The 27,747-nt window shown below is 50.7% G+C and overlaps 1 protein-coding gene across 1 annotated transcript in view; it reads right to left on the reverse strand.

Annotated features, from left to right (window-relative positions):
• Nucleotides 1–3,865: 3,865 nt before the first annotated feature.
• The window catches only part of LOC307064267 (putative selection and upkeep of intraepithelial T-cells protein 1 homolog), a gene marked incomplete at both ends in the record, with an annotated part of 146,249 nt that continues 122,367 nt past the window's right edge, over nt 3,866–27,747 (reverse strand). The window contains 2 exon segments of the mRNA XM_079720745.1: nt 3,866–3,883; nt 5,190–5,260. Coding sequence (XP_079576871.1) covers nt 3,866–3,883; nt 5,190–5,260 — 89 coding nt within the window.

Consider the following 27,747-nt stretch of genomic DNA (forward strand, 5'->3'; position numbering starts at 1 on the left):
GGCTTCCCTGGAGATGCACAGCACAGTCCCCAGCGTGTGAACCTGCTACCCTCAGAGCCTGCCTGCCTGGACCCCTCTGCCCTGGGGCCTGGATCCCCTGCTGCCAGCGCTGCAAGTTACTTGGACTTAACTTCTCTCACCGAGCAACACGGAGTAGAGGAAGGAGTACAGGACAGATCTGGGTTCAAACTTAAAGTAGTCACATTTTAGTAGCTTTGAGGCCCTGGAAAAATTATTTAGTTCATCTCCTGGCATCTTAGCCTTCTCATTTGTAAATTGGGGATAGTAAAACCTACCTTCAGGGTTCTTAGGAGGATTAAATGAGATCCTATTTATAAAGTGCTTAGAACAGTGGCTGGCACGTAGTTCATTTTATATAAGTGTGTGTTAAATGAATATGAATTTATCTCAGTATGCCAAGCATCCAGTCTTGGAACTTGGAAGATGGCTTTAAAAAAAAAAAGATTGTGGGGTAAACGAACACCTGAATCGTGTACCTGAGTCCTCACCTCACCACGAACCTGTGGTGTGACCTTGGTAACTGCTCTGCCCTCTCTGAGCCTCACTTTTCCATTTGTACAATGGGGGCGCATGACACATTATCCTGACGGTCTCTTTGGGCTTGAACGTGCTAGGACCCAAAAGCTTGCGACACGGGAGCCCCCCGTCCATCCTCAACTGGCTCTAGTCTTGGCCTACTTTATCCTCCGATCCCTGGCGGATCCAGGCTTTCTGAACTGCCGAACTCGACCCCTTGGAAATGCCAGGTCCAGGGGTTGTCAGCATGGATTAGTTCTGGGAAACACTACGGCCAGCAGAGTGTCCCCAGTGAGGGCGCTTATCCTGCCTGGCCACGGAGGGGGTGAGCTGAACATTCCAATCAGCCAAGTGGCCTCAGGGGAGCATTAGAGAAAAGGACAGTGGGAAGCTGGTGTTGGAGATCTCTTAATCCTGGGGAATTTAGAGTCACCACAAAGTGGGCTCCTAAATGAGTAGGGATTTGCTTCTTCTCCCAGCCTCAACAGACTGCTTCTGCACAGGGAGAGGTTTTAAATAGCAAAGGTGACTCGGCTTGATTTGGCCAAGCTCACAGTTGGACACATTCCTCCTTTGGTTCCCAGGGTTCAGAAATAGTCTGGTGGGGGCATGGAAGTGCCCTGGGAGAAAGGAGATGTGGTCTTCTCAGGTGTCCCTGAGAGAGGACATAGGCTGCATCAAATAAATGTGGAGGGGGCGTCCTGAACTACCACGGGGCATTTTAGGCTTAGTGGGCCACGGAGTTGTCTTATGTGGTCCTCCTAGATGGAGACACTGAAAGAAAAAAGATCTGCTCAAGGTCCCCCTTGAGCAAAAGAGTGCATGACAGAGCCAAGGGTAAGACCTGGGTCTCCGGACCCTAAAGTTGGCTGGCTCCTGCTCCTTAGATATACAGCTTTTGCACCAGCTACAACCAGCACAAATCAGTGCAATGTTTTATTCAGTGCATGTTTACCAAGACTTTGCCACATGCAGGTCCTGGGCAAGGCACAGGGATGGGTGGGGCTGGGGTGGGACAGAGATGAACCAGGCTCCACCCTTGTCCTCCAGCTGCTAAAGCAGGGACTTTAGCAGCCTGAGAATAGATGCTTTAGGAGGGAGGAGCTGAGCGAGGGCAGCACATCTGGCTGGAAGGAGGAAGGGGCTGGGAGCTGGAAAGCTGCTCCTTTTCACTGGTCTTCTCTCCCCTGTTAGTCCGAGGGAGGGATGAAGGCTCCCTCATTAGCTGGGGCTCTCCCTCTGGTCAGTCCTCTAAGGCAGCCTCTCCTCTCCCAAAGCCCAGCACGACTCCCCTGGAGTCTCCCTTCCAGTGGCCCTCTGGTTTGTCCCAGCCTGGCTCTAACCTGGTTGAGGTGAATCTTCTCTCACCTGGCGTGTTCCTGGGCTCCTGGGCTCCAGCCCACAGTTGTCGCATGCCTTCTGCTCTTTGCTGCTCCAGTGGCCTTCCTGCAGCAAAAAAATCTTTAGGAACTGAGCTTTGTGGGAACCTGATGCTGCCTCCAATTCTCTCCAGGGCTGTCCTGGGACAAGTGCAGCCAGACAGGTTCTGGCAGCCCCAGAGGTCAGAGTCAGGACCAGTGGGAGAAGCACAGGGGCAGGATTCAGCTCCGAGGGAGGCAGCACGGTCTGTTAGCCAGAGTCTCTGGTGTTCTAAGGGAGGGCTCTGGCAGCAGGGAGGGGAAGAGGCAAGAGAGGGAAATGGTTTCCGCCACCTTGGGAGATATATGAGCAAGGGCTTTAGACCTTGTCACTTGCTCCGATGTTGTAGAGCGTGTTTAAGCATCAGATCTAGGCACCACATTCCAGACCAGGACCTAGGATTGTAAGCAGTCCAGCGCACTGGAGTTCCATGTCTGCATCCCTTCTTGGGTGGGGCACAATTTGAGAGCATTTGTGGTTGCAGATAAGCATGAGGGTCAGATTCATCTCAGCCTCCTTAGCCTTCAGCATGGAGCCTGGCACTTGCTAGGGTCAGACGTGCTTGCTGAGTGAACGAATGATTTGTGAGTGCTGAGATCCCAGAATTACACCCGGACTGGGCCCAGTCTCTCCAGCTGAGGGATGGTTAGGGACTTAGGTGTGGAGCAAAGGCTCCCCTCTGGCTGCCAGTGTCTGAGAGCTCCCCCACTTCAAAGGACTTGTAGATAAGGAGGGCTTTCTGGGCTAAGTGAGATCCGGCCCTCCCCTAGCCTCCCCTCCCCCCAACCCCACACCAAATGTGCACATGAAAATCTAGCTTTCTTATCTGCCTAGGCTCAGATTTGGCACCCTGGGGCTTGAAAGGCTGACAGAGCAACTGATGGTACATCCAGATGTCCTTAAAGACCTCCAGCTGTGGACCATGGGACATTGTTCCTTCTGAGGTGCCAGCCCCAACTTCCACCTGCATGAAGGTGTGAGGACCTGCTTGGCTAGGAATGGTAGAGGCTACACTAGGAAGGCAGAGGATCCCAGTGAGAGTGACGGACCTGGCTGGAAGGATCCCAGGAGAGGAAAGAAGGCTAGAGGACAAAGAAATCGGAGGATGAAAGCCTCCAATTTGAAGGTAGAATTCCCTGCATTAGACAGAGTCCTTAACCTCACATTTGAAGAGTGGATGATCGGATGGCTGGAGGATGGCTGGCTGAAATGGATGGTGGTCCATTCAAAGGTTTATTGAATGCTTCCTTAGACTCCATGTGATGAATCAGACCCAGCCTCTGTCCCCAAGGAGCTCACAATACACAGACGACAACACCACAGTTGTAATTCAACTTGGAGACGGGCCTTGAAAAATGGAGGGGGTTGTGGTTACATGCTGAAGACAAGACTGAGCAGAATTCTCAATGAAGTTCAGGGGTCACTCCCCTCGGATCTGAGATGCCCTGAACCACTTTGAGATGAAATTCAAAATGAGCAAATATCTTGGTTGAAGTTTATGCCTTCTTAAAGTGGATTTCAGTGTGGTTAAGATATAGTGGCCATAAAAGTTCATGAAAAGCTTATGGAAAAAAATTAAAGATTGAGAAAGCTGTATCTCTTCATGCAGTTTGTGTGTTAATGGACAGCTTGATGGGAGGACCACTCTCTCTACAGTCTTGTATTTAATACAATCCAGAAGATGATTACACACACACTTTTCAGATAAGAACACTTGGGTTCAGGGAGGTGAAGTAACTCATTCAAGGTCGCACAACCAAAGTGGCAAAGCTGGGATGTGGTGCCATAGCTCTGACTTGAATGCCAGCTGATCTTTCATCTATCACTGGATCTTCAGCTTTCCCTCAGCAGAAGGACCCATGGTACAACTCCTGCAAATCCAGAGCCTACAGAAACAAGATCGAAAGTCTTAGTTCTGCACAAAGTCCTGGAAGCAGGAGAACAGGGTCAGCTTGATGGAGAACTGGTTATTGTTCAGTGTGACTGAGGAGCCTTTGCTCAAGGCAGAAGAGGGAGGTGGGTGAGGGAGGGAGAGCAGGCCCCTTTCCAGGTGGCTTTGAACCCCAGACCTGGAGCTGCCCCTGTGTAGAGTTGATGCCCAGTAGCTGTTGGTTGGAGATTTTTACAAACCAACACAATGCAAAAGAAGCTTGGTGTGGTAGGGGGAAAAGAAGGTTTGAGTTACTTGAATTCAGTTTCTGCTGCTCCTCTGAACAGAATTTATGGCAAGGACTTCAGCTATTAGTAACATGTATTAGCTACTTACTTTGTGCCAGGAACAGTTCTAAGAAAATTACATGTATTAACTTCTGACTTTGTGCCAGGAACAGTTCTAAGAAAATTACATAAATTAACTCATTTATCCTCACAATGCTCCTGTGAGGTGGATACAGCTATGAACCCATTTTACATATGAGCAAGTAGAGGCAGTGGTTGTGCACCTTGAGCAAGTGACCCATTCTCTAGGTCCCAGATTTTACACTTATAGCATAGAGAATTGAGCTAAATGAGATAACTCATGTGAACATGGCCCCCACACACAATTGGTATGCAAGAAACATTTGTGGAATTGTAGTCTGACGTTAGTAATGAAATGACAAGGCCAGTGTTTTCTGACTCCAAACTCTTTGGTTCCTTTGCCACTCCATCCTCCATCCCAAGGGTCCAGCACGTAGTAGGTGAGCATTCAATGTCTCAGAAGTGGTTGATGAAATTTTTGTGAATTCCAGGGCCTGTCTTGGACCAGCTGCTTCCTTGTACTCCACCCATAGAAGGGATGGACTGTGTTTTCTTGAGGTGGGAAGTCCCACCCACAGACACTGTTTCCCTGACTCACGGGCCTGGTCTCAAAGGGGAGCATGTGTGGGCAGCCTCAGGGGAGAGGTGGCGGGGATCCCCTGGCGAGATTATGCTTCCCTTTCTGCTGTGTCAGCCCTTGGGCAGGGTGGATCTCCACTCTCTGGGTGGTATGTGCAAGACTGCATAGGCTTGTCTGAGAGCCAAGGGTGGATGGGGAGCACGTGTGCCTCCCACTGCTGGTGTATGTGTTTGTCTTAGTGTGAAACAATCAATCTTCGTGCCCGTTGCCTTCAAGAAGTGGATTATCTGGTCCTTCGGAAAAAAAAAATCACTCAATTAAGGAAATGAGAGCTCAGCAATGTCAGGCTGGAAGTTCTGACTATGGGTGTCAGACGGTGGGTGTCCTGCCTGTGCTCTTTGCAGGGAGACCTCACTGCCTGCCTAGGATTGCTGCGGAACTGGTGACAGGGCCCTGAGGACGACAGCATCTGCTCTTGCACGGGCCCTGGAGGGAGGAAAGTGGGAGATGAAGCTAAGGCGAAAGGTAAGACTGTGGGACAGAGAGAGGCTAGAGAGAAAGGTGCAGTGGGCCGGGGAGCAAGCCCCCAGGGTTCCCAGCTTCTGTCTGTCTCGTGGCTCCGGCGCAGTGGGAGGTGTGTGACCTCTGATGTCACGTACACCTGGAGCTTGTTGCAAGACCTGGGGATTTGCCCAGAGTCCAGTCTGTGCAGAGCTGACCAGGGAGGGTCCTCATTGCACTTGGAGCAGGGAGGTGGGTGGAGTTATTTTTTGAGTCTACCTGCAGGCTGAGATCACAGGACCTGGAGTCAGCCCTCCCCCGAGCCTGCAGAAGGATGCATTCTAGGCCACCTTGGCTTTCTCAGGAAAGCCCAGCTCACAATGACCTGTCAGACCTGCCAGACCCTCTCCCCAGCCCTCCTTGGAACCTTCCAGCTGGAGTCTGTTTGCACAGCTGGGATGGGGTTAAACGGCTGCCCTCTGGGTCCTGAGGCCCTGGCCAAATATCCTTAGGCCACTGGGAAGTAGCCCAGAAGGATGAAAAGGGGCCTGCAGACCCGTGAATGGGACTCGGAGCCCTGGGCTGCTCAATTCCAGCTGCTTGATCTCTGTCGGGTCCCGGAGCCTCTATGAGACTTCATTTCCTTATCTGTAAAACGGAGAGAATAAAACACAGAGTAGTCTTTTGGGAGAACTAAGCCTGATCATACACATGAGTAACCAGCCTCATGTCTGACACATAGTGGGGGGCTAAAAATGTTAGTTCTCTTCCGTTTCTTCTCTATCCCTTTTCTCCTGTTTTCTCCCTCTGCAGAGTCATTCATTATTATTCTGATATGCATTCACTGAATACCATTGGCAGCAGGCACTGTAGATGCCATGGTGAGGGAGGCAGGCCTTAGCTCTTGAACGACTTACAGCCTTGAGGCAGAGACAAACAGACAAGGGCAATGCCACACCGCAAGTAGGAACAGACCGCCTTCTCAGAAGAGGTGCTGCTGGGCTGATCCTAAAGTCTCCTCAGACTTTCCTGAGTGGTCAGATGCCTTCCTGTTGCCCTTCATCCTTTAAGCACTGCTTCCTCCATGAAGCCATCCAGGCTTTCACCTGGCCTCCCACAAGGTGTTGTACTAAATACTTTACCATCCAATGCTTGGAACAATGCCATGAGATGGGCAATATTATTGCCTCCATTTACAGATAAATCGCTGGGACTTAGAGAAGTCAGGCACAATGGCAAGATGTCATCTGAATTCAGCCCTGAGTTCAGGGTCCAAGCTCTTTCCACAAAGCTAACTTGCCTCTTCCTCAGGCCTTCCTTCTACCCTGGGCTCCGTCAGGGCCTCTCAGAGGAGTTATCACTGGCTTTTAATGATTTGTTGACTGAGCTGTTGTCCCCACAGTCTAGAAACCCTTCAGGAGCTGGACCATATCTGATCCCGTCTGTGATGAGGGGCCCAGGGTCCAGCTGGCACAGAGCAGGCATCAGTGCACATTGGTTGAGATGGAACCAGGTCAGAAGCACATCACGACCGTCTCCCCACTTCCATCGGACAGAGTCCGTGATTGGAACAGTCACTCTCCTCTCTGGATTCCACCCTGGCAGCATGACGTCACACCGTTGGCCCGGGTCCATTTCCCCCTCCCTTCTTCCTGGTCCCAGGTGCTCTGGGGCTGGCAGGATGGAACAGGATAGGATATGTGGTGGCCATACATGTCCAGCCAAGCAGGCCGACCCAGGAGGCAAGGACAAGAGTTCCTGACTCACACTAAGGTGAGGGTGAAGGCCAGGGGTGGAGACACGCCTGATAAGAAGTCACACCTCATCAAGCCAGTAAACCTCATCAAGGTCTTGCTAAGGAGCTTAAGGAATTGAGGGTAGGACAAAGGGCTGTGAGAATCAGCCCCCAAAGCAGGAAGGAGATCTGGCCAACTCCTCAGACGTGGGTCCCTCTGTTGTTGGCGTCTGAGTGGCTGCTTCTCTTCCCCATCAGAGCCCAGCTATGCTCAGCCCATTTGCTTGGGTCCCAGCAGGCCCCGAGGCCACGGGAGCCTGGGAAGGAGCTCAGCCGGGGGAGTGACTGACAGGGTGTCAGGCGTCCGACTTTTGGATGGGAACTCAGGCAGATCAGACAGCAGCTGAGATCCCAGGGGGAACTGGCCCTGGTGATGGATGCTCTGAGTCTCTCCCGTCTGCTTCTGCTCTGTCTCCCTTGCCCACCCCCCAACTCCCATCCCGCCTTCTTGTGCTCTCCTTGGTCACTGGCCAGTGGTGCTGGGGGTGGCAGAGCCAGCAGATCCATCAAGCAGGGGATGCAGGGAGGCTGGAGCCATCAGTTCATGAATCAGCTCAGCTCTGGTGTGCCTGTCAGTGGGAGACAAATCAGCGGCATCTGGAGTATGTGCCCCAGGGGCCCAGTATACGCAGGGGAGAAGGAGGCCTCTGGGATCAGACGGACCTGGCCTCAAACCCTGATGCCACCACTCACCAGCTCTGTGACCTCGGGAAGCCACTTGACTTCTCCAAGCTTCAGGGTCCTCCTCCGTAAAATAGGGAGAGTAGAACCTGCCTTGCCTAACTCACAGGTTGTTGAGAGGATCAAATGAGAGAGAGGGTTTCCAAATTGCTACGGACATTCCCATTATTGCTAAGCACACTGTGGGCTAGTGGCCGAATCCAGCTCGCACCCACTTCTCCGCCTCCCTGACTTTTGTTCTTACTCTGTACTAGCATCGGTTTCAGCTTGGTTTGGAGGCAGAAGAATAGACTTGATGACCTCGAGAGTTGAGCCCCTCTGGGTCTGCCTGATTCAGTTCCAGGGGTTGAGCGCACATGAGAATTGGGCCATTGTTGTGTTTGTTTAACTGATTAAATGACTGATCAGGGAACGTGGCTCATGAAATTGTACCTTCCAGTGAATTCCTAAGCTGATGGCTAGAGACTCAGAAAGGCTGTGTGATGGGGAGGAGGCCTGTAGGAGCTCCAGCCCCTGAGAGACTTGCAAACTCTTTGGGGAGGTGGGACACCCACGTAAGAGCTATTAGCTAAAAATACTGGGCAGAGCATCCAAGATACCACATCTGGTCTGTTAACAGTAGCATCCCCAGTGCCTAACGTACATAATCAGCATTCAGTAAATCCCTGTCAAATGAAGGAATAAAGAAAGACCGGCACAATCTTTGTATGTTACCCAAAGCCACGTGGCACTTCCATGCTCCTGGGAGATTTGGTGAAAACTTGCTCTGAACCTCAGACTGCTCAGCTGTTCCACAGTTGTTTGTTGCGCTTTTCTGTCCCTGCTCATGAGAGGGCAACCTCTTCCGTGTCATGTCAAACCACTAGACTCACACGCTGTTTTGCACTTCCCCTTTTTCTACAAAAATGTAATCGCCCTGGGAATTGTGCCATCACTTTACTGAAGATTTGAGGGTGTCACAGAGGAGGGACCACTGGTTTTGCCAACTTTTACAAGTTGCCCCATTGAACTCCCTGACCTTGGCCCCCTCCCCAGCCTTCAGAGGAATGTAGTTCAGGGGGTATCTCCATCCTTTTCCTCCCCCAACCCACGGCTTTTCCTGCAGGTAGGAGGGCTGCCAGTCTGCTTTCCCCAGTGCCAGAAATTCCAAAGAATACAATATTCTCTTTTTTTTCCTTCCACATGAATCTCCCAGGCCCTGTGAGTCCCCAGAGGACCATGAGGCAGGTTTGGACTCAGGGCAGAGAAGCCCTTTCTAAAGCTGAGAGCTATCTAGACTGGCGAGCTCCCTGCCATGGGAGGTGAACCAGCACAGTGAAGCTGCAGAAGCTCCTCTGGGGTGCAGATGTAAATCCTCAGGTATTTATTCAACTTGGGGGTTGGATATTACAGCAGGACACTTGTTGATTCATCTATTCGGAGGGGCAACTCTAGCACTAATAAGCATCAGCACTGCTCCAGCTTTTATTACATTCATCATATGTAAGGATATGAAGCTGGGAAGCAGGCGACCCAGGTTTACGGCCCCAGCTCTTTTTTTTTTTTTTTTTTTTTTTGCGGTACGTGGGCCTCTCACTGTCGTGGCCTCTCCCGTTGCGGAGCACAGGCTCCGGACGCGCAGGCTCAGCGGCCATGGCTCACGGGCCCAGCCGCTCTGCGGCATGTGGGATCTTCCCGGACCGGGGCATGAACCCGCATCCCCTGCATCGGCAGGTGGACTCTCAACCACTGTGCCACCAGGGAAGCCCTTGGCCCCAGCTCTTTTACTGACTCTCAGTGTGGGCCTGCTCAAATCCCCCTCCATCAGTTGGCCTCAGTTTCCCTATTTGCACGATGCAAATTCTCTAATGGGGACTGGGTGCTTCCCTGGGGCCCTGCAGCTCTGAGACACTGTGATTTCCTGGTATCTCAAGAATAGAAGGTGGTGTGTTTTTTCTGCAATAGGAACTGAGTGTCAAGTTTGTGGGAAATTGAGAGTGACTGCATCTTCTTATCGCTCTGGCTCTGGGCCCAGTTGGGGCTCTGTCTGGCTGCCACAGAGGAGGAAGGGGCACCTTAGATCCTCCTCTGGTCTGTGGAGAAAGTGAAGCTGGACCTTGGCGTTCTGCATGCAGTGGGCCCAGCCAGGCTTCTGGCCTCCTCAGCCTGTGCAGAGACAGAGCACGGTGGCCTTTGCACCGGGAAGCGGGGATGGGGAGCATCTCTCTGCATCTCTGTGCTGCTGGGGTCGGCTCTGCTCTTGGGATGGGGCTGAGATCATGGAGGCCACTCCTGTCTGTCTTCCTCTTGCAATGCAGGCTCCATGGGAGGATGTGGGAAAGCATGGTTCTTTCTGGCTCTCATTGAGATTGGTCCAAATATTCCAAAACTTTTCCTATCTAGGTTCTCAAAGATCTTCTTAATTATTAGTAACATTTGAAAGAAAATCAACTCCCACATGCCAGGTTCTGTTCTGGGCACTGAGGTATAGCAGCAAATAAAAGAAATGGCCTTCAGCTCTGGCCCCATAGTGCACCCACCACCCGCCTCTGCCAGTTCCTGGGACCCCAGCCAATTTGCCATCAAGCCAGAGCGCAGGCAGCTTGGTCAGGTGAGGCGAGATCATCAAGTGCTTCAAGCAGAAGGGATTCTGCCTTGTGGCCAGAAGTTCCTTCAGGCCTCCGAGGAACATCTAAAGCAGCACAACATTGACCTGAAAGACCACCCTCTCTTCCCGGAGCTGGAGAAATGCATGAACTCAGGGCCGGTTGTGGTCATGGTCTGGAGGGGCTGAATGTGGTAAAGATAGGGCGAGTGATGCTTGGGGAGACTGATCCAGTGGAATCTAAGTCAAGCACAGTACAAAGGGACTGCTGCATTCAAGTTGGAAGGAACATCATTCATAGCAGTGATTCAGTAAAAAAGTGCTGAAAAAGAAATCAGCCTGTGGTTTTAAGCCCGAAGAATTGGTGACTACAAGTCTTGTGCTATTGACTGGATCTGTGAATAACAGGGGAGCAAAGCAGCAGTCTCCTTCAGCACCGCTTGATGTGTGTCCCTGGGCACGGCTCTGCATTCCATGGACTTGGAAACAGTAGGATTAATCTTTCCTTCCTAAAATACTTGCCAGTAAAGACTTTGGAAACTGGGAAAAAGAAAAGAAAGGTAGATAGAAGGAAAGAAAGAAAGGAAGAGAAATGGAAGGAAGGAAGGAAGGGAGAAAGGAAGGAAGGAAGGGAAAGAGACAAGGGTTATGATACGAGGCAGTCCATTCTCTGACAGGAGCTCACAAAGGGCTATGGGATCATGGTGGGACTGAGGGGGCTGGTACCCAGATGTGTAAGTCTTCAGACAAAAATTCTGAAGTCTAAGCAGGAATTTGCTAGACTAAGGGAATGTAAGGAGGAAACTGGCCTCTTCCAGGGAGAAGGAGCAATGCCTGCAAAACCCTATCATAGGGAGAGAGCAAGTTTCATTCTGGGCCTTGCAGTGGCTGTTTCTTACATGTGAATGACTGGTGAAGGGCAAGGAGTAGGAGTTGGGGAGGGGAGTACAGACCATGCGAAGGAACTGAGGCTGCCAAGAGGGGGCCAGGATCAGGCAGGGTCAGAGCCATGAAAGTGGAGGAGGCTGAACATTATCCTGGAGGCAGTGGGAGCCAGGGAGGCCTTTTAGCTGGAGTGACATGGTTGCATACGTAATTAGAGAAGGTGTCAGTGATGCCGTGTGGAAGATGGACAGGAGGGAGAGGGACCTGGAGATGAGTTGGGAGACTAGTTCTGTGAACCAGATGTGGGATGATGATGGATGGGCTGCAGTAATAGAAATAGGACTGGAGATAATTTGTGAGACTGAAGAGGTGGAATCAACAGAAACTTGGTTCCCATGAACTCCCATGAATTCTGAATCATTTCGTTCTCCAAATCCACTGTATCCTTTAAACAATTCAAGTATCACATCCACTAACACAGTAATAATAAAGGAACTAATATGGAATTGTATGGGCTTTATTTGTGCAACTTTGGAAATGGGTCTTATCTACTCACCACCCATCGTGGCATAATAGAAAATCAGAACTCTGGATCATCAGGAACTGAATAACTTCACCTCACTTAGTCAATATAATCATAGCCTAAAGCAGAGAAACCTGATGTTTTAGTTACCTGAGTTGCAGCTGGTCACCAAGATCTGGTCTCTCTTGTCTCTGGCATCACCCTGCACATAGCTGTCCACATTACAGTCAGAAAGATCTTTCTAAAATGAAACTCGCATCTTGCCTTCGAATCCTGTCGGAGTGCCAGGGTTCCTCTCTCCCCTCTCAGCACCCTCTCCCTCAGTGGGCCTCATCCACCTCCAAGAATACCACCTATATGCTATTTATTCTCAAATACATCTCATGGTCAGAATGCTATCCTGATCTTCAGACTCCAAATCCTACATGACAGCCCCAGCTTGGTCTTCCATCAGCCTCCCATCTACCAACCCCCGCCTCTTCTAATGCTTCCCAGCTCTGTAAATGCTTCCACCAGCCCTGTGGGAATCATCCCTGGTCACTATCTTCCCTTTCTCTTACTTCACGCTCAAGTCATTCCGATTTACCTGCTTCTTTCCAACTCTGCTGCCTAGGCCCCCGGCCCCCGAATCTAGACCCCTGTGTTCTCTTGCTGGGATCCCTTCAGGAACCTTCTATCTGGAATCCCTGCTTCTGTCTTGCTTCTCTCTAAGCCATTTTTCATACAGCAGCCAAAGGGACCTTTTAAAACATAAAATGGAATATGTCATCCTCCACCACTCTGCTTAAAATCAAGTAGCGCTTCCCACTTCTCTTAAAATACCATCCAAAGATGACAGAGCTCAGCATAATCTGGCCCCTGCCTACCTGTATTGGATTTGCAGCAAGTCAAGTTAGCTATGCTGGAACTACATTTCCCAGAATTCCCTTCACTGCATATCCCAAGTGTGCAAGGGGGGACAGAGAGGGTTTGTGGGAGATTTGGAAGGAGGAAGCTGAACAGCAGTCATATTCTTTTACACTCGAAGTGCAGGGTTCCAGGCAGTGACTTGTGCAGCCACTCATGTGGCATGGGGCAGGGCTAGCCTGCATTTCCTCCATCTCCTGCCACACCGTCCTTTGGCTTCTTCTTCTCGGGCCCAGGGGGGTGTTCAGCTCCACGATGAAGGGCCCCGCTTCTCCTGCAGGCCACCGGCATAAACCAAGGAGGAGTTTTGGAGGCCCTGAGACCTTCAGGATTCCATCTTCACTTCTTTCCTCTTCGACTCTGCCCTGGTGACTTCAGGCCCCAGCATCAGACACAAAGACAGCAGGCTCAGATAGACAGTTACACCACCTGTTACAGCTACAGAAGATCAGGTCTCTGTAATGAATCCCTTGTTCTTACTCCTAGCAGTTCTTTTTTTTTTTGTTTTTGTTTTTTTTGGTACGCGGGCCTCTCACTGTTCTGGCCTCTCCCATTGCGGAGCACAGGCTCCGGACGCGCAGGCTCAGCGGCCATGGCTCACTGGCCCAGCCGCTCCGTGGCATGTGGGATCTTCCTGGACTGGGGCACGAACCTGTGTCCCCTGCATCGGCAGGCGGACTCCCAGCCACTGCGCCACCAGGGAAGCCCCACTCCTAGCAGTTCTGTTTCTGGAGCTGGACCGTGCTGTGACCAATGCCCTGCCTCTCCAGGATCATCCTGGGCAACGCCTCCTCATGCTCACTGCGGCCTTCAGTTTGTTTTTTGTTTTCTTGAACATGTGATGCGCCTCCCACTTCTGAGCCTTTATGTGTGCTCTCTTCTTCCTTTGTGTGTATGCTCTGCTTCACACTCTCTGCCTGGCCGACTCCTGTGCTTCCTGCGGATCTCAGGCCTGTTATGTTTTCTCATGGCACTAAGTACTTCTTTGTTTAATAGCCCTTAATGGTTTGTGGGGTTTTTTGTGTGTGCATGTGTACATGGTGTGACCATTTCTATTATGTCTGTCTCCCCAGCAGACCATGACCTTCATGTAGGCAGGGCCATATCTGATAGCTTCACCTCCTGTAGCCCGGCCTAGCCCTAGTGGAGTGGGCGCTCCATAGTAGTTCTTTCGTGATGATTTATCTAACAATTGGATGAAACAAAGAATGAGCAGACAAAGGGAAAAAAGCAAGAAAGGGAGAAGGGAAAAAAAGGATGAAAGAGAGAGAGGGAGGAAAGAAGGAAGGGAGAGAGAGAGAGAAAGAGGAAGGAAGGAAGGGAGGGAGGGAGGGAAAGAGAAGGGAATAAAAAGAGGTCTTATTTGTTGTGCAATTTTCAGCTAAGTTACCACTTCCCCAGGAGGTTGGGTTAGAGGCCCCTCTGGGTTCCCTGCTCTCACATCCCTTCCCACACTGGATCCTGAGTATCTCCTGCTTTCTCCTCTCCCCCACCAGACTGTAAGGTCTCTGAGGTGGGGGCTGGGTGGGAGGAGCACAGTGAACCTGTGACAAAGGTGCTGGATTCATGGGAAGCCCGAGGTTCTCAGCCTGGCGTTCTTTCCAGGTCTTTTACCATAAACTCCCTGCTCACCCCCAGGCTCAGCTTTTCCTCTCTCCAGAGTCTTCACTGTTACCTGAACAGTCATGCTCCCCTGGCCTCCAAGCCTTTGCATACGCAGTTCCTTGCTTGGGCTGGCCTCCCCTTCTCTATCCGACAACATCCAGATGCTCTTCCCGCCAGCCTTCCAGAGCAGGCTCCACCCGGCCAGCCAGAGGACAGGCTGCCAGGGGCAGTGAAGGCTCACGCAGGCTGCGGGGCTGACTGATTTTTTCCAAGGGTTTTCTTCCTCCCAGATGCTTCCCCAGTGATTGAAAATTTTGCTTAAATAACGAAGGTCACTGAACCAAAAAACCCACCAAAACTGAAGGGAGGGCTCAAGTCAATCCTGGATATTGTTTCCTGGGTTCTGGGGACCATAACTCCCTTCACTGCCAACAGTCTCAGCTCTGCCCTTGCTGGGGGGTCCTACAACACACCCTGCCCTCCACCTCCTCCCAACTCAGTGCCTTTCCCCCTGCACAGGCTCTGGAGTTAACTTGGGATCAGTAGTATGGCTGTCTGTGGTCCAGAGTTCCAGTCCTTATGCTTCATTCATTCATTCATTTATTCACTCACAAGTATTCCTTTTGGGCTGGGCACTAGGGGTACAAGGTTAAGAGTCTCTGACTAGGTGTGAGGCATGTAAACAGTCACAGCCTCGTATGACAGATGGGATCACAGGGGGCCAAAGAAGAGAGGACATGGGGGACGCGGGAGGCTTTTCTGAGGAAGTGACATCTAAGTGGATACCTGAAGGATTATAGGATTTGGCTAGGCAGAGGGGCAGGTGTTCCAGACAGAGAGAACAGCAAGTCAGGCCCTCAAGCAGAAGTGAGGACTGAGAGGCTGACTGGGGCCACATCACAGAGGGACTTAGAGGGTCCCAGTGACAAACTTGAACTTTTCCCAGGGGGCAATGGAGAGCCACTTATAGGTCTTTGTCTATCCAACTGTGAAACGGAACTAACCACCTTGCATGTGATTCTGCTGAGGAGGGAGGCCTTCTAGTGCCTCCTCGGCTCTTATCTACCTCACTGTGGGGCCTGGGCCTGTCCTTCCCTCCCCGTACCCCAACCTGCTCCACGCCCAGGCCTCTTCAACTAGAAAATGAGGCACTGGGACTAAAAGCTCTGCCAGCTCTGAGATGCTCCTATTCTAGGATAATCTCTTTAATTAGTTAACTAATCAATTAAATAAGATTTTTCTGAGCACAAATTTGATGGCAGGCATTTTAGAAGAAGATGGGGATCCCCAGTGCTCTCCTGCAGGAGCTCATGGTGTGCTGGGGAGGAAGATACCCGGAGCTGTACCCATAGCACGAAGCAGAATAAGTTCAGAGCTGTGGGAGCCAAGTGGAGTGAGCAATTCATTCTCCCTCGGGGATCTGGGGGCAGCTTCAGAGAGGAGGTGGCAGATGATCTGGGCCTTGAAGGCTGCACTGGGGTATGAAGATAGGGCCTGCTTTGTTCTGGGAGAATGAGTCACCTGGGGGGCTGAAGGCAGGAAATGAGGCCTGCAGACAGGTAGCCACCAGGCCCCTGGAGGCCCTGAATGCTGGGCTCAGCGTGTGCTCCACCTTCTGCAGGGCGAGGAGAGCCCAGAGGAGCGGGGTGAGCTCATCCGCTCTGTCTAGAGCTGACTTTGCTTCAGTGACTGGAGTCAAGATCATGTTGTGCAAACGGGAAAGGAAGGGTCATTTTAGAGCCCCAGCTATCGGCCAGGCTGTGAGCCCGGTGCCCGAAATACGGGATCTTCCCTGCTTTAACCCTGATGAGAACTCTCTAAGACAGAAATGCTAATTTAGCTTTCACGGGAGGAAACTGAGGCTCAGAACAGAAGCACTCTGTGTGAGGTCACACAGTGAGAAGGTGGTGGAGCCAATGTCCCTGAGCGCCTGACCCCAGAGCTCTGCCCTACCCGCCCCCCCACCCCCCAGCCACCCCTGACTGCTCGGTACCAGCCCTGGGATCCGACCGTGACTTCTACCAGTGCCAGTGCCTGTGTCCAAGGCTCTGTCCGAGATGTTTCCGGCTGACCTCTGGGGATGGTGGGGTGTGGAAGGGAGTGAGTGTTGGAGGGCATGGGGAGGAAGTGCCCCGCATCTGTCCTGTCACTGCACACCCTCCAAGAATGGGCACCAGGCTCCCCACTGCCCTGGGTGGGAATAAACTCTTGAACTCTCCACAGAGATAACAAGTGCTATCTCCTCCCGGGCCTGAGTGTCGGCAGATGGGGCCTCTCGGGCCAACCTCCGGCTGCTTCCACCCGCAGCTGTGAGGAAAAGCTGTCTGAAGATGGTGGGGGGCCCTTCAGGTTCTGCTCTCCCCTGGAGATGCTCCATCGCTTGCTTTCTTAGGGTCCATTCAGCACAGCCCCTGTCCCGGACAGCCTAGAGTGAGTGTGCAAGACTCAAGGGAGCTGTGGGGTCACATCCCAGCTCGGCCACTTCCCTGAAATGGGGTTGTGAGCAGACTGCTTCTTTGTGCCACAGCTTCTTCATCTGTAAAATGGGGATAACCCCTCCCAGGGGCCAAGTGAAACTGATGCCTGAACACAGTGCGCTCTTTGCAAACAGACGATCACTACAAAGCAGAGACAAAAAGTGAGCCGCACAGCTTGGGTCCAAATGCCCAGCTCCACCCTCTCCAGCTGTGTGAAATTTGGGAACTCTGGGAAAGTTTTCTTCAACTCAGTGCCTTGGTTTCCTCTTCCAGAAAATGAGGGTTGTGAGTATGACACTGGTTAACGCAGACGAAGCACCCAGGACCATGCCTGGCACAGTGGCAGGTGATATGTAAGTATCATTTATTTTTGGCGTTTCTCTCTGCTTCACCCTCTGATCACTGGTCCTCCTGGGCCCTCCCTGCTCTGGAAAGCACCAGTGTCTCTCACTCTCCTTTTCTCCCCCCGGGCAAACCTCTCTCACACCCACACTCTCTCTCCCATTTCAGGGGGAGGGAGGCTCAGCAATCCTTTTCCAGCACGTGTGGAAGGACTGAGGCTGATGGGGACACAGGCTTTGTGGCCCAGCTTGGAGTGAGTAGCCTACATCACTCCGTCTCCTACAGTGCCTGCCTAGTGCTGGAGAGCAGACCATCCTTCTGATCCTACAGACAAAATGCCACTGTAGTGATTCATGGACTCAGGATCCCAGAAAGCCAGGACTGAAAGGGGCCCCAAGGGGTAGCCCACCTGTTCCACATCGCTGCCCCTTGCCCCCGATCTCCTAATAGAAGGCACCAGACCCTCCAATATAATCTCAGGGTAGCAAGCCTGATCCAGTGTCCCCTGCTGCTGGGACTAATGCCCAAGGAACGCTAGGTCTGGGTCTCTCAGGCCTGGGGGTGAGCCTGTGTCCCTTCGCAGTCACAGCTGGGCAGACCGGCTCTGAGCCTTTGCTATTTGAGGGCTGTTTTGATAACCTCTTACCATTCCTCCCCTCTTGCAAAGCCCCACCTGATCACCCCACACCCTGGGCCTCCTCTTATCTCCTCACTCTAAGCTCCCCATCCATTACTGTGCACGAGTTTTATCTGAGTCTCCATGGAATGAGATTGATTTCTATGAATAATTGGAATAGCTGGCTGGTGACCCAGTGTTGCTGCCACCAGGGTGATTGGGGCTTCAAAGCTCACATCCAGCTCTTCCCCTCTCTCCATTCCCATGGCTGTTATCTGGTCCAGGCCACCCTGACCTTTGGCTTGGATCACAGTTACAGCTTTCTGACTACTCTCCCTGCCTGGTTTACTGCTCCTTCCCTCCCACCCCCTTCTTCCACTCCCACCCATCTCCTCTAGAGCAGCCAGATCCATCTGGTAAAGCTCAAACCCTTCCCTAGGCTTGCCAATTAGGGCCTTTCTGATCCAATCCCAATTTAACTTTGTGGCCTTATGGTAAAGATTCACCCTCGTGTTTCCTAGGCGTAATCAAAGAAGGTCTTCTCCCAAGTTGCTCCCTCTGGGGGTGTTCATTCATTCATTCGTCAATCACTGTTGAACACCTACCTTATCCAGGACTTCATGGGCACTAAGAATGCAGATAGGAATAAGGCATAGACCTGTCCTTAGGGAGCATGTGGGCTAGTGGGAGAGGCAGGTGTATAAACAGGCGATCTGTAATGGAGTGAAATAGGTGAGGTGTCTAGGGAAGCACAGGGTTGGAAGGGGTGGAGGAGTGGAGCTGCGAGAACCTAGAGAGTCCTAACCCAGCCTGGAGTTAGTAGGGAAGGCTTCCTGGAGGAGGGGGCATCGACTGTGGTCTTGGAGGACGAGAAAACTGACCAGATGGACAAAGGACATTTTCTTGTTAAACAAAGCTTACTTCTTGATCCAGACCAATTCAAATACTGCACCCTCTAAGAATTCTTATTTAATTGGCAACACCCACACTGCCCTCCACCCAGGGCTGGCCTCATGAGTGTGCAGCTCGTGGAGTCCCTTAGAAGAGCCCACACTTAGAAGAGCCGCATGCTTGGTTTAATCTTCTGCTGTTGCTGTCTGAAATTATTCAGAATGTCAACAATTTGCATTTTCACTAGGCCCCTCCAACTTAAAGAGCTGGTCCTGCCTCCCTCAGCTCTTGTCACTTTCAACCTTGTATTATACTTGTACCCTCCTCCCCAACGAGATGCCTTATCTTTTCCCTGAAGAGCATCTACAGTTCCGGGCGGGCCTGACTCATCCCTGTCCTCAGGGTCCAGCACAGAGGTGGGCACCAAAGAGCCTCTGTGAAGATTTTGGTCAATGCAATAAGACCCCACTGGAACCCAGCCATTTCATCCGAGCCAGGACAGCAACCCACGGCAGGGGGCAGGGTCCAGCTTGCACATGCTCCAGGAATTCAGAGACAGGAGAGATGGCTGTGGCTGGGACCCACCACTGCTCTCCTGTCAAATGTCCCTTCTCAGCTCTCCCCGAGGTCTAGTCTCAATTCTCACCGCACTGATCCCCTCCCCCTTCTGGGCCTCTCCCTGGGCCTCTGGGCATAGCAGAGAGAAACTGGGAGGTAGGATGACAGCATCTTAATTTCCCTGCTAATTACAAGTGCTGGGAAGAGAGGTGCTAAATGCCACATAATTACCCAGGAGGAGACACGTGCCAGACTCCTGGCTGCTCTCAGCCCCAGGAACTTCACTTTAATGGTTTTCTTTTCTTCTTTCTTAAAAAAAAAAAAAAAAAAGATTAAAAGAGTTAAGGCCTGGCTTTCTCCTTGGGCTTAGGAGTTAAAGAAAGCAGTCCCTTTCTTAAAGCCCTGTCTTTATCAGGGACCTAGATCCAGACCCTCCGCATTGGGTCTGGGGAGAAGGTCTGAGGATCCAACTATGTTTGTACTTGAGTTAGCCTGTGGGTGTGGGAGGTGGTGGGTGGAAGGAGGAGCCCCAGCCTCCTGGAGACACACACACACACACACACACACACACACACACACACACACACACACACACACACACACACACACCCGCCGCCGCTGCCGCCGTAGCCACCATGGCTCCACCTTTATTTTTTTCCTTCACTTAAATATTTATTTTTTTGTTTTACATCTTTATTGGAGTATAATTGCTTTACAGTGGTGTGTTAGTTTCTGCTTTATAACAAAGTGAATCAGTTATACATATACATATGTTCCCATATCTCTTCCCTCTTGCGTCTCCCTCCACCTTTGAGAACGGGAAACTCGAGATGCAGTCTTGTTCAGGGTTGCAGGCATGAGGAAACAGGGAGGGGTCCCCTGTGGGCCCCCCTGCATGGGCTCCGCCACTCATCCCGAGGGCAGGGGTGGGTGCAGTGTCACCCAGTTGCTTGGCCTCACTCCTGTGCCCTGATGCCTGCCAGCTTCAGGCATAGCTTGAAAGCCTCCCAACAGGAAGCTATTAAGTTGATGAGCATTCTTGTGGTCCTGGATTGATACAGCGACGCTCTGTTTCGTAAATCTGTTGTAATTTCCATAATAACATTTTCCTCTTCTTAAGTAAACTTGGACCCCAGCCCGAAGAATGCGGCTGGCTTTGCCTGGGGAATTCAGGACCTGAGATCGTGGAGGGAGCACTCCCTGGAAAGGTGGGAAGGGGAAGGGAAAGCCACAGCTCCCTGAGCCCAAGGACTGGGACTCATAGGGGCCGGTGGAGTCTGGCTGAGCAGGAATCTCTGGAGGGCTCATAACTCAGCCCTGGGCTGGGCCATGGCTCCTCCATCCTCCTGGGTGTATCCCTTTTATAACACAGGGAGGCAGCCTAGAGCAGTGGTCAGGAATATGGACTCTAGGTTTCGATTATAGAAACACTATATACTACTTGTGTGGTCCTGGGTAAGGCACTTAACCTCTCTGTACCTCAGTTTCCTCATCTGAAAAATAGGAATCATAAATGTACATAACTTACAGGTACATTGTGAGGATTAAATAAGATAATATATGTAAAGTGCCCAAAAGAGTACCTAGTGCAAAGCATGTGCTCCACACATTTTTCAAACAGGTCCACACAAATCACTGTGTCTCATAGGTAGTTTTATAATTCTAAGTTTCTCAGATTCTGGAGTTAGGGAATAATAAAATCTTGACATTTTTGAGCCAATGAGTTAAAAAACTCCTAAGATCATGTAGTAATGGAATCAAATAATAGTTAGCAATGTGGAATCTTAGATTTAAAGAATCCTGGACTATGAAACAAAATGCTATTCACATCCTAAGGTCTTCAAGATAAGCCCGACACTTGACGATTCAGTGTCTGCTCCCACATCCCCATGACCATGAGTTTACTACCTTCAAAATTTGCCTCCCGGGAAGTTAGTACTGAATACAGATCTCTCTCCTTTGGTAGCCCCACTTGGTCCTAGTTCTCTCTGAGCCACCACAGTGCATCTGCTTCCTCCTCCCAGGAGAGCCCTGAGAGACTGGGAGAGATGGAGACATCAGGTTTACCCAATGCCTGCTCTTCTCCTAGCTGCCTTCTCTTAGAACAAGGCTCTCCATTGTGTCACTGATAGGCTGCCTTGGTCTGACCAAGCCCTGTCACCTAAGGTCCCACAATGAATAATACCATGTGAACTTGACCATGGTAGGGCTCAGAGGGACATCTGTCACCCTCCATTATCTTTTTCTGTATATATTTTTTCTTCCAGTTTTATTGAGATATAATTTTTCCAGGTTTTAAATATTTAATATTATTTTCAGGTAATATATTCACATATTTCCCCTGACATTAAGAAAAATTTCAAGCTTAAAAATCAAAAGAATTATACAGTGAACACTCTTACATCACCGACTAGATGCACAAAAGTTAATATTTTGCTAGATTTGCTCTATCGGAAATCTGTCCATCCATCCCTCCCCCTCTATCCATCCATTAAGACAACTTATTATTGTGTGTCTGTCTAAAGTTTATTAGTGGTACACACTCTTCCAAGCTATTTTAAAAATCTACTAACATCATTCTATTTTTTTTTCATGTCCCTTTTAAGAAAATGGAAGTATAGTTGATTTACAACATCATATTAGTTTCAGGTGTACAACAGAGTGATTCAATATTTTTATAGATTGTACTCCATGAGGTATAATTGACATACAGCACTGTATAAGCTGCAGGTGTACAACATAATGATTTGACTTACATACATCATGAAATGATTATCACAGTACATTTACTGAACATCCATCATCTCGTATAGACACAACACTAAAGAAATAGATAAAAAACGTTTTTCCCTTGTGATGAGAACTCTTAGATTTACTCTCTTAACTTTCATGTATAACCTATAGCCATGTTCATTATCTTTATCATGTTGTACATCACATCCCTAGCACTTATTTATCTTATAACTGGAAGTTTGTACCTTTTGACTGTCTTCATCTAATTCCCCCTCCCCCCAACCCCTATTTCTGGTAGCCACAAATCTGATCTCTTTTTCTATGAGTCTGTTTGTTTTTGAGGTATAATCCACCTACAACACTATGTTAGTTTCTGGTACAAAACATAGTGATTCGATATTTCTATACATTTTTAAATGACCCTCTATCATCTTTTGACTTGGTCCAGAATCATGTTCTTTCTGGCAAGTGAGCTTCTCTGGAGCTCAACTCTTAGGGCCCATTCCAGTGAACAATTTCAGGAGTGAGCATGTGTGTATGTGGGCATGTGCATGTGCGTGCCTTTGTGGGTGCAAACGTATAGAAGTTGGGCAGGGAGCCTTGTGGCTGGATCTCAAGACGCTGAGAACACAAAGACTAAAGAGGGAAAAGAAAGCAAGTGAGATGATTGAAAGTCCTTCCTTGGGGACACTGGCCCAGCCCTCACCAGGAGCAACACCCACTCAAGTCGTGGCACGTGCTGCAGGATGGACAAGCCCCTGTCTTACACACCTTCCAACTGTTGTGCAGAATATGCACAAAATCCCATGATTATTTCATAACTTCTCATTACCCATTTCCTTTTAGAAGAAGCAGTCTGCCAGTGGAAGGCCTATTAGCCCCTGATGTTAGTGTGACCTCGAGTTGAGGGTATTTCCCCAAATATAACTGGCAGGGTATCTTGGTAGGGGTTGGGAATGATACATATGACTGTCTGGTGTGTCCTGCACCAAGACGTCTGAACAAGGGGCAATTGGGGCCTAGATCCAGTCTGCTCACAAGATACACACCTTGGCAAGGGGCTGCATCCAACCGGAGGAAGGGGCATCTTTTTCTAACACACACACAGGTGTCCTAAGGTCTAGCAGCAAGCAAAAGGGCGGTGGAGAGGGTGATGAAATAATGAAAAATGTAGGCCCAGGGATAAAGGAACTGTGAAAGGTAACAAATTTGTTTTGCCGTGAGAGGCACAGGGCTGATTCAAACTCAACTCCTTTCCTTGTTGAGCTTCAGTCTAATCAGGAAACATCAAAACAGACCATGATGAGAGGCCGTGAGAGTCTGGAGGAGGGTGGGGATGAGTCTGGAGGAGGACCCTGCTCTGAGTCCTGGAGGTTAAACAGGGGTACACAGGCAGGAGAGGCTGGGAGGGGAAGCCTAGGCAGCATGGAGATGTTGGAGAATGGGGAACATGATATTGTGATTTATAAGAAATAGATATTTGGTCATTCAGATGACCAAAGTATATTCCTTGTATAATTTTGGTCGTCATCCACTGTTGTTTTTTTTTTTTTTCTTTTTTGCGGTACGCGGGCCTCTCACTGTTGTGGCCTCTCCCGTTGCGGAGCACAGGCTCCGGACGTGCAGGCTCAGCGGCCATGGCTCACAGGCCCAGCCGCTCCGTGGCACGTGGGATCCTCCTGGACCGGGGCACGAACCCGTGTCCCCTGCATCAGCAGGCAGACTCTCAACCCCTGCGCCACCAGGGAAGCCCCATCCACTGTTCTTGGCTCATAGCTCCGAAAGCCCTTGGGATTTCCTGGAGGATAAGAGCCACGGGAATATCTTTTGTCATAATATGTGGTTTCTTGTCCTCAGTTCCAAATGTTTCAGAGCCATCGAGGCGAAATGGGTGTCTTGTTATTCAAGATGCCTTGTTTCACGATAACTGGGTTTATGTTAAAAGGTGACTGTTGGAAAGCACCTCAGGGTGGGGGCTGATTGCCAAGGGAACCAACTGTGTGATTACAGGGTTGGAACTTTCAGTCCCACCCCGATTCCTGGGGAGGGAAGGGGGCTGGAGTTTGAATCTATCTCCAGTGGCCAATGATTTAATCAATCCTGCCTAATGAAGCTTCCACAAATGCCCAAAAAGACTGGGTTCTTAGAGCTCCAGTGCTGGTGAACCGGAGCACTTCCCTGTGTCACTGTGTCTGGTGCCAAACTCCACGGAGGCAGAGAAGCTCCTTTGTTCCAGACCTTGCCTTACATATCTCTTCATCTGGCTGTTGATTCATATCCTTTAATATCCTTCATCATAAACTGGTAATCTAGTGAGTAAACAGGATTCCTGAGTTCTGTGAGCTGTTCTAGTAAATTAATTGAACTTGAGGAAGGAAGTGTGGGAGCCTCTGCTTTATAGCCGGGTGGTTGGAAGCGCAGGTGACAACCTGGGCTTGCGATTAGCCTCTGAAGTGGAGGGCAGTCTTGTGGGACTGAGCCCTTACCCTGTGGAATCTGCCACTACCTCCAGGCAGGTGTCGGCAGAGCTGAGTTTGATTGTAGAACAGCCAGCTGGTGTTGGAGAATTGCTTGGTGCTCTGGGAAGCCCCCTGCCACCCCCCACCATGTTGGAAATGGGTGTTAGAATCATTTTAGGCGTGACTCTTAGCACCCAGCGTAGGGCTTAGCATGAAGAAGTCCTTCAATACATATTGGATGAATGAATAAGTGATTAAATGAAGGTGTATGGGTGACAGTGGGGAGACTGGATAAAGCTGGGGAGACGGGCAGAGCCTGAATCTGGAGGGCCCCCGCAGCTATGTGTGAAGATGCTCCAATGTTTCTCTTGTCGATGATGGGGAACGATTGGGTGATTCGATTTGTTAGAACGATCCTTCTGGCAAAGGTGTGGAGGTGGCCCAGAGGGGTGAGATTGGAGCAGGGTCACCATCAGCCACGTGTTGTCACCGCTCTGTCTTTGAGCTGGAAGCTGGGTGAGTGGGGCCGGGCAGACCTGGCGCAGGCGCTTACTTCTGAGGTTTAAGGAAGGTAGAGCTAGGCACACGGCTGCCTATGCAGCTGGAGGCGGGGCAGCAGGCGGAGGCACTTCTGGGTGCTCCTCAAGACTGGCCCTCGTGGGGGTGGGGCTCATTCTTCACCTGCAGGAGCATTGCCTGCCCAACCTGAGCCTGCAGGTTAGAAGCAGCATCTGGGGTCTCTCCCAGGATAGACATGAGACAACCTCCCTCCCAGTTCAAGAGCTTGGAATCCAGTGACTGCCTAAGTTGCCAAGCCAGCATCTCTGGACCCTCAGGAACTTCCTCTGGGAAAGCAGTGTCCTGGTACTGGGTTCCGTGGACAGGGAGCTGGAGATGATGGGAGCACCTAGAACGGGCTCAGAAGCCTGACAGTGCTGGCAAGCAGGGATGGGGAACTGGGGTCTGAGAAACAAGCAAAGCCCAAGAGAAGAGGATGCTGTTTGAGCTCCAGCTCTGCGAAGTGACCTTAGCTAGGACACCACCCCTCCCCGCCCAAATCTGGAGAGCTCACATAGCATGGGTCTCAGCAAGGGGCCGGGAGCTCTGCAGCCCTCCACTCCTCTGATGGGGACTTGAGGCCCAGGGCTTTCTAGCTGCTTTGGAAGAGGCAGGGGGAGCGAAGGTGTGTTTGGAAAAGGAGAGAAGCTGAAGCTCGCTGAGGGCTGGGGGTGCCTGTGTCCCAAGAATGAGGAGCGGGCACTGAGCATGTGAAGGAGGCAGGGCGGAGGCTACCCAGCTGCTCGCTCTTCCTTATTTCCTGCAGCCCCCGCCTTGCAGAACTCCTTGATCAGCCCTCACTCGTGTCTGTGGCCACATCTCTAACTTAGACTCCAGCTCCCTGCCCTTCTCGCCTCCCTCCTTCCCTGCCTGCACCTGGTTGCTCGCCCCTGTTCCCTCCTGAGCAACTTTCCCATCTGCCTTCGGAATGTCCACCGGCCCTCAGCTCGAGTGCTTCCCCTGCCCAGCAGCCCTTTCCCTTTGCTGCCCTCCCTTCCTGCTTCACCTTCAAGCCCAGAGCCATGTCTCTCCCTTCTTCTCTCAGGAAACATTCTGTTTTACCTTGAATCTTTTTTGTGCCCGGGAGATTGGAGCCAGAGGGCCCGGTTTGAACCCCTGCTCTGAAGAGGGATGTGAATGTGGGCATAGGTCTTATCCTCCCAATGCCTCCATTTCCTAGTTTCTAAAATAAGGGTATATTGGGAGTTCCCTGGTGGCCTAGTGGTTAGGATTCCGGGCTTTCAGTACCGTGGCCTGGGTTAAGTCCCTGCTTGGGAAACAGATCCCGCAAGCTGTGCGGCACGGCCAAAATAAATTAAAAAAAAAAAAAAAGGATCTATGCCTTTGAGACAGAGCGTCCATCTGTCCTGACATGCCTGGGATGGCCCCGGTTTATGCCTGTTGTCCTGTGTAATTACTAATAGAGCCCCCTCACTCCCAGAAGTGTCTCTTTGTATGATAAATTATACGTTCGTCCTACTCCTGAAGCTCTTATGAAGATCAAATTAGATAATCCCCTGAGATAATCCGTGTACAGTTTCTGAGCAGAGTGCCTGGCATAGAGTAAGTACTCATTAAATTCACTTTTCTTATTTTGTTCCCCACAGGCTGAGATCTTTGAGGGAGAGACTCTGTCTGATTCAGTTACAACTACCAAATGAGAATGGCCAATTATCTGAGAATTTAGAGCATAGTCAAGTCCAATAAACGCCAAAGTGATGCTGAGGGTGACCTTGTCTCTCTCTCACAACTCAAAAGCCCATCAGCAACGTTATCACAACCTCCTTTGGGCACCATGCTGTGGCCTGGTAGCAGGGGAGAGCCACACTTCCTGTGCACCTACCCTGCGTGCTCTTTGGCGTGTCAGTGCATCCTCACGTTCATCGGAAAGGTGGGTCTGATGCTCCAGGACTGTGGCCATAAGAGTGTCTCTGTTTTAGGATGATAAGAAACAGGTCCGGGAGTGGGGAGAGCTGAAACCAAGGAGTTAGCAGAGAAGAGAGGGCTCAGGGCTTATGACCCCCAGCAAAGGAGTCTGTGTGGTGTTAATCTGGCTAGAGACGTGGGCACAGTCAAACCTGTATTTTGGCAAGATTACTGGCCCTTTTGTGGGGGATGAACTGGAGGGGTGCGAGACCACATGGGAGATGATGAGGGCAGGGCCAGCGAACTGGAGAAATGTCTAAGGATGTCTAGGGTAGTGTTCAACACGATGCCTGACACACACTTGTTGGTACTATTGATTAGTAATAGTACCATTCATTATCACCATAATCATAGGAATAATAATAATAACACCTATTTATTGAACATTATGATGCATGATGTAAAGGGATTTACCCACATCGTTTCCTTTAATCCTCATGACTATCCCATCAGGTCAGTGCTATGACTAACCCCATTTTACAAATGAGGAAATTGAGGCCCAGAGAATTCTGATATCTGGCCCAAGGTCACACACAACTGAAAAGAAACAAATTCAGGATTTCAAGACACAACTGTTCAACTCCAGAGCTTATGCTTCCTTCAGCCTCCACACCAACTGCCTTGGAGGAATTTCTCAATTGTCCTGAGCACCGAGGAGAGAGACCCAGCAGAAGCCCATGTCAGCCGGCCCTGGAGGAGAGAGGGAAGGTGGTTTATCGTGTAACAGGGTCGCTGAGTGAGACGAACTCTGAGGGAAGTATCCCGGCAGCCTCTGTCCCCTAAGTCACCTTCCACCGATACAAGCCAAGGCTGACCCAGAAAGGGAGGGAGAGGAAGGGATCCCCCTGCCCCAGGCTTTGGTTCCCTGAATGCCTCCAGGATCACCTGTCTTCCAGTCCCAGCTACAAGCATTGGAGCCATCCAGCTTTCTCC

Source organism: Hyperoodon ampullatus (genome assembly GCF_949752795.1).
Source record: "Hyperoodon ampullatus genome assembly, chromosome: 2".
In the NCBI taxonomy this organism is placed as follows: Eukaryota; Metazoa; Chordata; class Mammalia; order Artiodactyla; family Ziphiidae; genus Hyperoodon; species Hyperoodon ampullatus.